The sequence below is a fragment of the Colletotrichum higginsianum genome, chromosome 5, assembly GCF_001672515.1.
Source record: "Colletotrichum higginsianum IMI 349063 chromosome 5, whole genome shotgun sequence".
Lineage (NCBI taxonomy): Eukaryota > Fungi > Ascomycota > Sordariomycetes > Glomerellales > Glomerellaceae > Colletotrichum > Colletotrichum higginsianum.
This window is the reverse complement of record NC_030958.1, coordinates 2,781,047-2,793,967: the sequence shown is the minus strand read 5'-3', so window position 1 is coordinate 2,793,967 and position 12,921 is coordinate 2,781,047. Positions and strand designations below refer to the sequence as shown.

Below are 12,921 nucleotides of genomic sequence, written 5' to 3'. Positions count from 1 at the left end.
GAGTGCGGGACGAGAGCGCCTGTCCTTTGTCGGATGTGGATGGCTACCTGAGGTAGGTAGGTAGGTAGGTGTCCTACCTACCTACCTACTTAACTACATACCTTACCTTGCCTACCTGGGTAGGTACCCATTAACCCTTACTTGCTAGGTAGGTATGGTAAGGAATTATCCACAAGGGGAAGCAAACCTCAATGCCGGTGATTGTAGCAGTCACGACAAATAACAAGGGCGACTTCACCCCCTTCAAATGCCCAATGAGAAAACTGTGCCAACGTTGGGATGCCCGAAAGATCTGCTGGGATGATAGATGTGGTATTTGGGATGGAAGCAGATCGACCACTCACCAAAGGGACTCTAAGTCAAACTTTTCTCTCCGGTTCACCTCATTACCGACTGATGGCTCATCCTATACTCACTCTTCCTCATCGCCTCTTGTACACTCCTCAGCCGTCTCGGTCACCCCTATGTTTTGGCCGTCTTGAACTTCTCTTGCGATTCTAGAAAAAAGTGAGCTATCATATGCAGCTATCCGCTCCGGCTCGCATGTCATCAGTATCAACCAATGACAGATATGAATGACGTGTCGGTCAGGCATACCGATGGCGTTTCAGGGAACTTTCTTGTCAAGCCGACCCATCGGGTTGACGGGGACGACGCCAAACAGGACCTCAGGGCTCCTACCCATACGTATAGGCTGTCCACCCAAACATGGCGCCTCCGCCGGAATTGCGGTAACGTATGAGACAGTCTAGTCCAAGAGTGAGTGTGATGGAACCAAAGTTTGCTTCCTTCGTCAGCAAACTGAGCCATCGTGCAGCAAGCGTTCGACGAACCAGCCGTACGGGTAGTCACAATCGATATGGGATCCGCTTCCGCCATGGGCAATTCGTCGGTCTGACTGCTACCCATTGCCCCCCCCTCGCCCGTCGGACGGCAGCTTTCTCGGCTTCGTTACACCGGCGCTCATATATCAGCTACTTGCTCAAGCGCCCACAGAGGCGGTGGGAGACATCGTGCTGGCCTTCTCACTTTTATCGTGAAGACGTTGCATTGCCTGCCCCCTTACATCTCGTCTTGAACAATAAGGCAGAGGTGCTCTGGAGAATTATGGCGGCAACATGCCGGCTCGTATTTATCTGTCTACCCGACAGACCGCATGATGGCATGCAGGAATCCGAAGCTCGACGAGACGACCGATGACAAGATGCCACGCTTTTCGGCTATCAAAACACCTTCAACATGCTGGCATTCGGGACGACGCCCCCCTCCCCCGCTTCTCTTGTGAATTGGCAACTAGTCAAAGTTTTTACGTTGAAATCTCAGTCGGTGCCCAATGACCATCGTTACAAGTCCTGGTGGTGGCCGTTGCAAGGATATTGACTGCACGTGTTATGTGTAACACCGTAGGCGTCGGCACACAGTGTTGATATGTGCTCCCCCCTCGGGCTTGAGCTGATAATGGCCGAGGCCACTCGTAGATGATGCCAAGAACCAAGAGGCTTGCTGATCCAACCCCTCCCCCGTGTGAACAAAACTCAGAGCAAACTTGGTTCTTCCATGATGAGTCTAATACTAAGGGAGATTCTTCAGACGGCTTGTTTTACGACTCTCTGTACCGCCCGCTATGCAGCCCACCGACAAAAGGAGACGCTTGTTTGTGTCGCCTCGCTAGGAGGCACTGCAGCCGAACTGTCCCCCCTCAACTACGCAGATGGCATCCGTTGCTTGCCTTGCCGCCGAATTTGTCGCATTGGGTGAGCAGCTAGCGAGAAGCAAATACCATTTCGATGCTTCTTGCTGAAATACCCGTCTTCGAGAGGGAACGCTCGCTGTGCCGGCGCCATCTTTCGAGGGCCCAGATTTAGAAGAAGATAAACGGCCCAAAGATCGCCACAAATCGTCACAAACTTCACATAACCTACCTGCCAGCATGGAAAGGGAGGAACCAGCGCTTGATGCAATGCATCAAGTGGACACAACATTTCCGCAGGGAGCCAACGTTGACCTGGAAGCAGACGAGGTTAGCTCGCCAGTCCTGAGGTCCGAAAGGCCTTCACCGGCATCCATAACTGAGAGGAGTCGCAGAATATCGACGACGCTGAGATGCAGAGCCTTGCGGGAAGTGACGTCGACTCTGCGCTGGGAGAGGTGGGTTTCCCCGGAAAATGTCGCCATAGAAAGAGGCTAAGGCAGTTCGCAGTCCGAGGCATGGCCATCATCTACTGCGTCACTTCGGTCAAGCATAGTACGGGCACGTGAGGAGAATGGCCGCATATACCACGGATACAAGGATGGGAAGTACGTCTTGCCTACGGACCAGGTATGTGTTTCCCCCTGATTTGGACAGGAATTACCTTTGAATCGTGGTCTGACTCGGTCCCTCAACAGGAAGAGCTCGACCGACAAGGTACGATGGTTCTTGAAATGCGGCTATTCGGACTGTCTGCTGACCGAAGCAGCATTCCAATACCAGCTTTGCCAGCTCACGTTTGAGAACAGGCTCAACTTTGCCCCAGTCCATCACCCGCACAGAGTCTTGGACGTTGGGTGCGGCATTGGGCTGTGGGCAATTGATTTCGGTGGGACCAGACTTGCAAGCATCTTTTATAATATACTGATACGACACAAGGAGAGGAACACCCTGAATCCGAGGTTGTGGGCGTAGATCTGTCACCTGTCCAGCCCGGCTTGTAAGCCATGATGCCGAAAAGATTCACGTCGGATTCCTGACCCTGCTAGCACTCCACCCAACGTCCATTACGAGATTGACGATCTCGAGGAGGAATGGAGCTTTTCAAGAAAGTTTGACTATGTCCACAGCATGATGATGACCGGTGCTTTTAGGGATTGGCACAACTTTCATCAGCAAGCATTCGAGTCTGTCATCTTCGACCCGTCGTCCGTGTGCTCGTGTATAGCTGACACGATACACAGCAACCTCAATACCGGAGGATGGCTTGAGATCCAGGATATCGACTTTCCGATGAGGTGTGATGACGGAACCATACCGCCAGACTGCGACCTCGGCAGGTGGAATGAGCTGATGATGGAAGCCGGTAGAAGATCCGGTTTTCTGCTGGATACCTGCGGCAAGGCAGCGGAAATGATGACTAGCGTTGGCTTTGTCGATATCGTCCGCATCCAGTTCAAGTGGCCAATCAACCAATGGCCGCGGGACGTGAAGCACAAGACACTTGGGGTCTGGACGGAGGCCAACTTCAGTGTTGGACTCGAGTCTATGACGCTGGCTCTTTTCACCCGCTTCATGGGCTGGAGAAAAGAGGAAGTCTGGGACTTTAGTGCTAGGGTTATCGCGGAGTGGCGGGACGTTGAGAGACATGGATATTTCGATGTGTACGTTACTTATGGGAGGAAACCATGATGAGACTCGGTGTCGGGGTGTCTCGTTTGAATGGATGCGATTTTTGAACATGATCAACCGTTAAAATTGGCCCTGGGAGGCATTCCGAACGACATGTTTTTGCTCATCTACGACGATGGCCGCGGCTAAGGCAGAGCATCCTCACCTTTCGAATTTGAGGGGTGGTGGTCTGACTCGGCTAGGAAGCGTGCCGAAAGGAAAGCTGTTGATTAGGTGTATGCCTACCCAGTAGCATCCCACATTGCACGATGCAAGCCATACATCCGGCGTCATCCGGTAGCCCGACGACACGTATGGGCAAGCACAAGAGGGACGGAGCCTCGTCTGGTCTCATGGTGTGGCACCCGCGTTGCTCGGGATGATCTGCCAATGCCGACGGGATTTCGGCGATGGCCGCAGAGCAACTACTCGCAGGATGCTGTGGCATGTATCACTACATCGCATGCATCAGTTGGGGGGCTTTTGAGCCCAGATAGAGATCCACGGAAGATATGCATGGTATGAGGTGTTTTCGAACGCCTTCCGAATGTCCTGTTCCATGATCTCGGCTTCCTGCTTCGTCAGGCCCATCTGTGGCCATTTGACAAGCACAGCGCGGATGAGCTGCCACAACACGTCCTTACTGAGGAAAAGACCGATTTCGCGCTGGTGTCGGTCCTTGGCCCACGGCCCGATAGGTAGTTTGTGATGTCGATAGTGTATGTTGACGAACCCAGCGTCTTTTAGAACCTCGGGCAGCACGTTGGGAAATTCCAGGTTCCAGCCGAAATGCGTCTTAAACGTGCGTATAAAGGTGTCCATGAACTTGACGGGTGCGTAGTCTTCGGGGAGCGTGTTGTCGTCGCACCCGATCCTGACGCCGGCATCTTGAAACTCAACCCAACCGCCTGATTTGAGGTTTCTGTCATCCATTAGGAGTCGGTCGGCAGGGGGCAAATGATAACGGCCTTACTCGTACGCCGAGTGTATGACCTTGACTGGCTCTCGCAGAGTCACACTGACCGACCTAAAGTGAACGAAATCGAGGCCGGAGTACAACGGTGACCAAGTTTCTTGGATGTCGTCAATTCTCCAGTCGACGTTTTGCGGTGCGTAACAGTTCTGTATCGGCGAGATGTCTACCCCGATTACGTGTGCGCTGGGGAACTTGTCCGCAACTTGATAAGAGTCAGGTGGTCGAGGCTTCAAGTGCAAGGTTCGACAGCACTCACCGTCGACGGCCCAGAGGCCAGTGCCGGTACCGACGTCCAAGATCTTCTGCGGATTTCTGCCAATGGGCGATAGGTAATCGTTGTCATCGAGAAGACGCTTCACCATCTGGTGCTTCATTTCTTCGCGGAACTGTTCCGGCTCGTCGTTTGGCAACGGGTATATGGTCTCTAGGAAGGATTGATACCGTCTAACACACACAGACCTTAGCTTGCAAGTTCTGGTACGAGAGGGCGACTGTCATGAGTGACGCACCTTCCGCCTTCATGAGAATGTCTCATAACACGGGAAGCAAGCGAGGTGAAGCCTGAGGATGCAAGCGACTCTGCATAGTCCGAGCCCTCAAGACCATCATCGTCTAACGTATCTGGTGGAGCTGGCTCTATGGGCTCACTGTTAGACATGTTCATGGCCGCGGCACCCTTACGAGGTCGAGCACAGTCTAAACGTCTAGACAGAATCCGACGATGGCGAGACCAGGGGCATGACAACACCGCTCGCATACAAAGATTCTGAGGTCAGACTGCCGCCTTGGAGTAGAGACCGGCGAGGGGGTTTGGGGCTGATGCAGCGAAAGCTCGTCTCTTCAAAACCAGCACTATGTAAAACCAATGATGACCAATGGCTCTGTCCAGTGAATCGAGGAACTCGTGTAAGCGCGGCAAATGCGCTGTAACGAGGCACGCGGGTCCGGTAAGCTCCTGAGGCATCATCAGTACGTGTGAGCCGCACAGCAGTTGAGTCAGCTTGCTGGGCTGCGCGGCGCAAACCGAGGGTATTCGCCGTTGAACGTACAGTACAGTTGGTAGACGGCAGAGACTTGGAATGAGTAGTACCATTGCCAGTCGGCAAATGAATAGTATTGACGGAAGCCGGCCAGTCGGACGTAGTTAGGTAATTGGAGAGCACCGCCCGCCGTGGGATGAAACAGAAAACCGTGTGTGCGATGGGAAGGGGAGACAGGGCAAGGGGCGATGGTGCCTGCTACTAGGAACCAACTTTGCTACCAGCAGGGTGCGTGGTAAACCAATCGACAATGAATCTGCCACCTTTATACAGTTGTTGGTGTCGGCCCAACCGATGCAAGTCTGCCAACCAGGGTGGCACAAGGGCGAGCCCGGTGCCAACGGGCTGGGGCGGCAACAGTCCGAATCCACGTCCACGGACGGCGAGCCAGAAACGCTGCATGCGGTGTCGGTGCCAGTCTATCGGGAGTGAGAAACAGTTGTTTTGGTTGAGCACCGTTGGATGTTTGAAACCGATCCGACGACACGTCCCCAGGCTATAGATTCGCAGAGATGCAACCAAGACGGTGTCTTTTGGCGAGACAGCAACTCGTCTGTCTATTCCTCGTTGGAAGATGAGCGACTGAGTAGCACCACCACACACCACCGCCACTACCTTACCACACCAAGGGGTTGGGAGGCAAGGAGAGTCCGCTGGCAGGTTCTCTTTTCGGTCGTATCGTGTTGTTCGTGAAAACAAACAGAGAAGAGAGGCCTTGCCGTTTTGGGGAGGTCGCGCATAAGCGGCCTGCAAAGTCTGCTTATGCAGCTACAGACAGAGATGGCGGTCACAGCAGGGTCATGGTGTGTCGGGTATCAGTCGTTAAGAGGCAGCGCGGAGTGGTGTGACTCGAGAGATGAGGTGAGCAGGGTATCAATGTGGTCTTACGCCTTCAATACCAATTACAACGTCAAGACAGAGACATGACTTGGGGCCGCCGTCTTCATCCACTGCGGTTCCTTGCAACAAACTCGAGCGACAGCAGCGAACGCTGGAAGACGTCTCCCATTATGCTCGTAATGCGGTGTGTACCTACCTAGGTAGCTAAGATTTCCGGGCATGTACTGGAGGGTGTCTGAGATGGAACACACACACACCAAAGAATGACCTACACAACCGTCGTTCTCCCACGACTTCAAGACTGAAGCAGTAAGGAACAGTTGCAATAAGAGTTATGCTGTTACAGTGTTCTTTGGTCACAACACTGTATCCGGGTAGGTAATTATTTCTCAGCTTGTTCGAGACCCAGTCTTCATTCGGACTGTCGGGCTGTCGGGTCTCGCCGGGCCCGCTGTACTACAGAGAGTTTCTCCGGGTCTCGTCTGCTTACATAATGAACATGTCTCGATCCTGTAAATGAGAAGTGGAATTAGGAGGGGCCCGTGCATTCGGCCGAAGTTCTCGCTTTGGTAGGTGGTTTGCTGCTGACCAGGACGCGATGCAGAGACAGTCGCGTCGAATCGCGTTCCGCGTCAGACCAATTCCGGTTCAATCACTCTACCACATCCAGCAACGCACACACACCTTGGGTTTCGTCCCCATGAGATAGCATTACTACTACGCACCCTCGATCACTTTGCATTTGATACACTACGACTGGGCCTCTTCTACTCATTCAAGCACACTCGATTACACAGCACTTCCGACTCATCACCCGCACAGCCCCCATTCTTCGACTGCTCGCCGCGCTTGCTATCGACTCGTTGACGGCGTGGGCCATTGCACCCGCCGCAGACCCCCTCCCCCCCGCCTTTCAATCGCGTCGTTACTACAGAGCCGACTTTTGATTCTCATGAGGCCGCTCGACACAAGCCGCGGAATCACGTCCGAATCGCCACAGCCATGTATCTTCCACGGGCACTCATATCCAAACTCTATCTCCACCTACAAAATACGCGACACCCTCTCTCCCCCCCAGTCCTCGTCCTTGTCGCGCTCGAGCCCGACGCTCTCTGCGCATGCCGAATCCTGACCCGCCTACTGAAGCACGACTATATTCCCCATAAGATCCAGCCTGTCTCCGGATATGCCGACCTCGATCGCGCCGGCCGGAACCTGGTTCAACCCATGATGGAGACCCAAGGAGGCAGCGGAGGAGTGGTTGTTTGCCTTGGTGTCGGTGGCATGGTCGACCTGGGAAGTTTGCTGGGACTGGAACCAGAGGGGGAAGAGTTGACATTTGGTGGTGTTGAAGTTTGGGTCATGGACTCTCATCGTCCGTGGAACTTGGGTAATGTCTTTGGTGGCTTTCCCCTTGAGCCCGTTGTCGAGGAGGGCGCCAGCCTACGGTCAAGATGCCCCGCAGGCGTAACGGCGGGTCGCATTGACCGCACATACCAACCTGGAAAAGGCGGCATCGTCGTATTTGATGATGGCGACATCGAAGACGACCTGACTGCGGAAAAGGAAGCGTATCTGGCCTTGCTCGATATGCCCGAGGTTGATGACGACGGCGATGATTTGGGAGACAATGACGATGCCGACGACGAGGATCTGTTCGAAGAATCTGCACATGCCGGTCAAAAGAGGAAAAGCTGGTCCGATCCTGACGAAGAGGACGAGTCTAGCGACACAGATGATCGGCCGCACCAACGAAGAAGAAGCAATTCTGTGTGTTTATACCCATGGGGTTGTTGTTGTTATTGTTGTCTTGGCGATTGCTAACTTACTGCAGTCATCTTCGATACCCTCATCGCCACAACGGCCAGCTCATAGAGGGCTGGTCTCGCTGCGGGATGCCGGTATGGTTCTCTCCAGTGACCCTCTGGAACCTCCATCTGCTGCTCAACCACCGCCCGCACCATCTGCCAAAGTGTTGCGACGTCGCCTGCTGCGGCTGCGAAGAGAGAAGGAAGATATTCTCCGCAAGTATTACAAGATTGGCGCCTCCTTCTCCGAGCCAATTTCTTCGATGATGTACTCATTGGCCTCAGAGCTTGGCCGAGAAGACAACGACTTACTATGGCTCACCATTGTTGGTGTCACCTCAATGGAGCTTTACGGCAGATCCTCTGCAGGTATTGCGGTCCCAGTTCGCAACTCTGACAGGGGTCAAGGAAACGGATGGATGGGAGTCCGAGGTGCCCGTATCCGCCAACTGCTACGAGACGAAGTCCGGCGTCTCAACCCCCCTGAAGTCACCAATGGTCGCGCGTCGACCGCCGAGAGCTCAGGCCTCATCCCCACTACGGCTCGTAGTCCTGAAGACACAAGCATTAGACTATCACCGGAGCCCAAGTTCCTCCTGATCAGACACTGGAGTCTGTACGACAGCATGCTTCATTCGCCGTATCTGTTTGCGCGGCTGAAGACCTGGAGCGAGACGGGTCTGAAGCGACTCCACAAGCTCCTCGCCAAGATGGGTGTCAGCCTGGTTCAGTGCAAGCAGAGTTACACGCATATGGACATGATGCTGAAGCGAGAGCTGCGGACGAAGCTGCTCAAGTACGCTTCTCTCTACAACCTGGACGACATGGTTCCTTCGGTCGACACGGATGGCAGGGACCGCGCCGGCGCCAAGGACGGCTGGGGATTCGTCCGCAGTTGGGGCTGGCGAGCAACCCTGAGTGCGCAGGATGTCGGCGTGGTCATCGGCGCCCTTCTGGAAGTGGGAAAACATAACGACGTTGCCGAGCTCACACAAGCGCCCAAGGACTCTCAATTCGATGAAGTGGATGATGATGAGGTCGTCGCCGCGCAAGGAGAGGAATGGGTTGGTCGATTCTGGGAAGCCTATGATGCACTTGAGGAGTAAGTATACGTTATGACAGCCCATGCCGTGTCCTGCTAACATGGGAAAACAGCATTGATGCCCTCAAAGCAGGACTTCCCACTGCCCAATTCCTCCATCGTGCTATCTACCGCACCGGCACATCACTCATCAACAAGAAACAGATCAAGCACCTGCGAGCATTCCGTATGTGCGTGGTCAAAGAAGGACCCGATGTTCCCGTCTTCGGGCACCCGGCTGCACTCACCAAACTTGCTCTCTGGGTTGGCGAAGCTCTCGTAGAGCAAGAGAAGGACACCACAGGTCGTCTCTCTCACGGAGGTCGCGGAACACCGCTAGTCGTTGCCAGCCTCAACGACAAGCGCGGCGTCTATCTTGTTGTGGGGACAGGCGGCGGCGGTGGCCCGGACACTACATTCCTTGACCGCGAGGCCGCCAAAAAGCGGCAAGTGGCCAAGGAAGCGAAATCTAAGCAGCTTGAGGAGTCGCGGCGCAACAAGAAAAACATCCGCGAAGAAAAGCGGGCGGCTCGTCGAGCTACTGGTCAGGAGGATGAGGACGAGGATGAGCTGGATACAGAGTCAGAGGCATCTGGTGGCTCGGACTCGGAAGGTGACGAGGAAGAGGAGGCCAAGGAGAAGGGCTACGGCCTCAACCGCTTTGGATCGGCGTTCCAGGAAGTTGTGGCTGAGACCAACGCCCGCGTCCGTATAGACAGCTTCGAGCACTGCGTGGTGGAGGTCAAAAAGGAGGATCTGGGCGGCTTCTTGGAAAGCCTGAGCATGAAGACCGTTGTTGGTTGATGGGGTTCAAAAGCATGGCGGGCGAGGAAGAGAGTGGTGCGACAAGGGGGCGTCCGGGGTACTCGAATCAAACTACGGGCCAAGGCGTCTTCATGTATGGGGTTTCTTTTTAATTCTGACGATGGTTGAGGAGGGGGTTACAGACGAGCGGGCTGGACTTGGGCGAAAGACAGTTTAACGAGACATGGGCATGGGGGCTTTTCTTTCTTAACATCCTTGCCTGCGGGATTCTTGCGGCGGCTACAAGCCTGTTCTTGTAGCCCAGACGTTTATACGGCAGATTAGATAACCACATACCCCCAACTCGTCGTTTAACACTTCCAACCCTATCAGAGTAAGACGTGGGAGCTACGTGAGCTACCCTCCAGCACATTGTCAATGCACACGACACGATAGGCTGGCCTTGTCGTACTACACGGCAAGCCCAGACAAATGTCAGCATTGGCTCAGCATATCTTACCTTTTTTGGTGCTCTCGTCAGCATTCTGGATCGTCCATCTCAGCTAGCCAGCGACTAAGGCTGTTTGAACATGCATGTAAGAAAGATACGAGTCTTCTGGGGCTCATTGGTTGAAGGGGGTACCATGGGCGGGACAGAGACCTTGAGCATTTCTATAAGATGGGACTCTCACCATTAAACGGCGGTGCTCGATCACAGTATCTGTTTTACTTGAGCCGTCACAACCACCTGGTGCGATCGATATCGTAAACATGGCGGATCAAAAACCATGGGCTGATGGGCCATTCGAGCTCATCAGCAGCACTCGCGCTGGCTCCAAGGTACGCCCTAGCTATCGACGATAGTCCCATGCAATCATTAAGCGCGTGAGGTCAACAGAAAGGCGCAAAGACAGCAGGAGCGAACCGCATGGCCGAGGACATGACCATCATCCATAACCTTATCATCCGGATCCTCAACACAGTCTACCTGCAATGCGTCAACGTGGAGAAGTCCCCCGACGACATCCCAGACTTTGTGTCGTATGCGATAGAGTGGGCCAGAATGGTGGAGGAGCACCACCATACTGAGGAGGAGACCGTCTTCCCCCAGATCGAACGGCTGGCGGGTGTGCCGGGGCTGATGCAGGCCAACGTCGCGCAGCACGAAGCTTTCCACGACGGCTTACATGCGTATATGGGCTACCTGGAAAAGGTGCACAAGAGCGATGAGGCTTACAGCGGAGAGAGACTCAGAAGCATTATCGACTCATTTATGCCCACCCTGCGGCAGCATTTGAGTGACGAAATCGACACACTGTTGAAGCTGGGGGATTATGACCGCGACTGGGAGGCGTGGTTCGAGAAGCTCGTCAAGGAGCTGCTTGCGAAAAGGGGCGATCCGAATCTCAAGGTGAGCTTTTCCCCCTTTCTCTTTTTCTCGACGTCTCCATTCTGCGTTGTTTTGTCTTCCGCGGAGCGCGGAGACGACGTGGATTGCGGCTGGACCCAGACTGACGTATCTTGGCGCGCAAGACGACTACAATTCCACTTCTCCTCACAAACCGAGACACGACGTTTGAGGACGGTATTTATGCGTGGTGGCCTCCGCTACCGTGGTTCGTGCCATTAATGATGCGGTGGTTTCTTATCCCCGCACACAAGAACTGGTGGCGGTTTTCTTCGTGCGACGACAGGGGCGCGCCCAAAGAGCTTCCCTTTGCGTGATTAGGTTGCTCAGTCGATTGTAGAAGCCGAGCCTCATCTAACTGAACGGATTGCATACCATCATTGGGTAGTGAGTGTGGTTGATGGTGTAGTTTAGGTTGCTCGAGGCGGGTCCGCCGGGTCGGGTTTGAGATTCAGCAATGATGACATTTTGATGCCCCTTGCTGAGAGGATCTTCAACAGCGTTGCCTGCTGGTGTGGCTGAGGAAGCTGTAAGTGGGAGGCCGTCGCTTGTGATGTCGTATTGAACGCCGATGTGGGCGAAGGAGGACGGGAGAGAGACGGCGACAGGGGTGCGTGATTAGGCGCCGTGGCTGTGTTGTAACTCCCGGTAGCGACGTCATACAGGTACGTGGGAATCCATCCGCGTCTCGTCGTCCGCTGGTTGTCCAGTCCGCGATTATCAACGGCCCTGTGCCAATTCCAAGGTAGGTTCTTAAGTCACCACAACCATTTGGCGGCTGTACATTGAGGATTAAACATTGACGATTGGATGCATTTGAGCTGGTCTCGAGTGGGCAGTGCGCCAAGTGAACTTTAACAACCAAACGGTTCAAGCCGTGCGTGATTCAACGTTTCCAGTCGGTTTTCTCGTGAGGAGAGTTTTCTTCTTTTTGTTCTCGCGCCGAACCGTGCTCCCGACAAAATATCGGCAAACCTTTCTGGGAGGCCCGAGGGTGAATAGAAGACGGATGGCACATTCGGCCAGTGTTCGGTAAGCAGTACATGAACATCGTAGAAACCCTCGACCTTGGCCGATACTTTCGGAAAGTGGTGGGTACAAAAAAACCAAACCTATAGACATCAGACTTACCCAATGCTATCTGTAAATGTCAGGTACTCTGTACGGAGAGATACCTTGGTATGTAAAGGAGCGGAGGGAACGGGTTCTAAGTCTGCATATTGACAACGGGTCGATTGCGCTGTGACTGGCTCACTGCTAGCTGCGTGCTGCGAAATCGATGCCCGTCATGGCAGTTTGTTGGTACATGCGTTGCAGGACCTGTTGCCTGAATGGTCGCTTCTGTACTGGCTGAACGCTGGCATTGTTGGTACAAGGTACTCCTGGACACTTTTTTCGCACAGGGTGTGTTTTCCATCTTCCGCCGCTAACTTTCCCGGCCCCCACGGGCAGCGTGTGCCTACGCCCAGAGCCAGAGAGCCAGTACCAGCATCAGCACCTAGCCACCTGCCTCCAGCAGAGCATCCTGGGCCCTCTATTTCTTTCCCCTCCCCCGCTTGTCCGCCACACTCTTGCCTGTCGCCAGCCTTGTTCGTGGTCGCTGTCATCGTCTACGCGCCGCCACCCTCTTTCGTCGCTTCTTCACACCCACAAACACACACAA

At 54.2% G+C, this 12,921-nt stretch overlaps 4 protein-coding genes across 4 annotated transcripts; 3 read left to right on the top strand and 1 right to left on the bottom strand.

Moving 5' to 3' along the window:
- Positions 1-1,930: 1,930 nt before the first annotated feature.
- Positions 1,931-3,382, top strand: CH63R_07720 (Methyltransferase; the record flags this gene model as incomplete). Its single annotated transcript, XM_018302695.1, has 7 exons — positions 1,931-2,020; positions 2,086-2,148; positions 2,201-2,320; positions 2,389-2,407; positions 2,630-2,690; positions 2,740-2,895; positions 2,935-3,382. The coding sequence occupies 7 exons, from the start codon at positions 1,931-1,933 to the stop codon at positions 3,380-3,382; spliced, it is 957 nt and encodes a 318-aa protein (XP_018157473.1).
- Positions 3,383-3,829: 447 nt separating this feature from the next.
- On the bottom strand, positions 3,830-5,094 carry CH63R_07719 (methyltransferase domain-containing protein; the record flags this gene model as incomplete). The annotated part of the gene is made up of 3 exons (XM_018302694.1): positions 3,830-4,283; positions 4,335-4,781; positions 4,847-5,094. 3 exons carry the CDS (start codon positions 5,092-5,094, stop codon positions 3,830-3,832), a joined length of 1,149 nt encoding a protein of 382 aa, XP_018157472.1.
- Positions 5,095-7,219: 2,125 nt separating this feature from the next.
- CH63R_07718 (CDC45-like protein) lies at positions 7,220-9,910 on the top strand (the record flags this gene model as incomplete). Its single annotated transcript, XM_018302693.1, has 3 exons — positions 7,220-7,987; positions 8,052-9,127; positions 9,181-9,910. The coding sequence occupies 3 exons, from the start codon at positions 7,220-7,222 to the stop codon at positions 9,908-9,910; spliced, it is 2,574 nt and encodes an 857-aa protein (XP_018157471.1).
- A 711-nt stretch (positions 9,911-10,621) lies between these two features.
- On the top strand, positions 10,622-11,575 carry CH63R_07717 (Hemerythrin HHE cation binding domain-containing protein; the record flags this gene model as incomplete). The annotated part of the gene is made up of 3 exons (XM_018302692.1): positions 10,622-10,690; positions 10,749-11,261; positions 11,384-11,575. The coding sequence occupies 3 exons, from the start codon at positions 10,622-10,624 to the stop codon at positions 11,573-11,575; spliced, it is 774 nt and encodes a 257-aa protein (XP_018157470.1).
- Between the last annotated feature and the right edge of the window lie 1,346 nt (positions 11,576-12,921).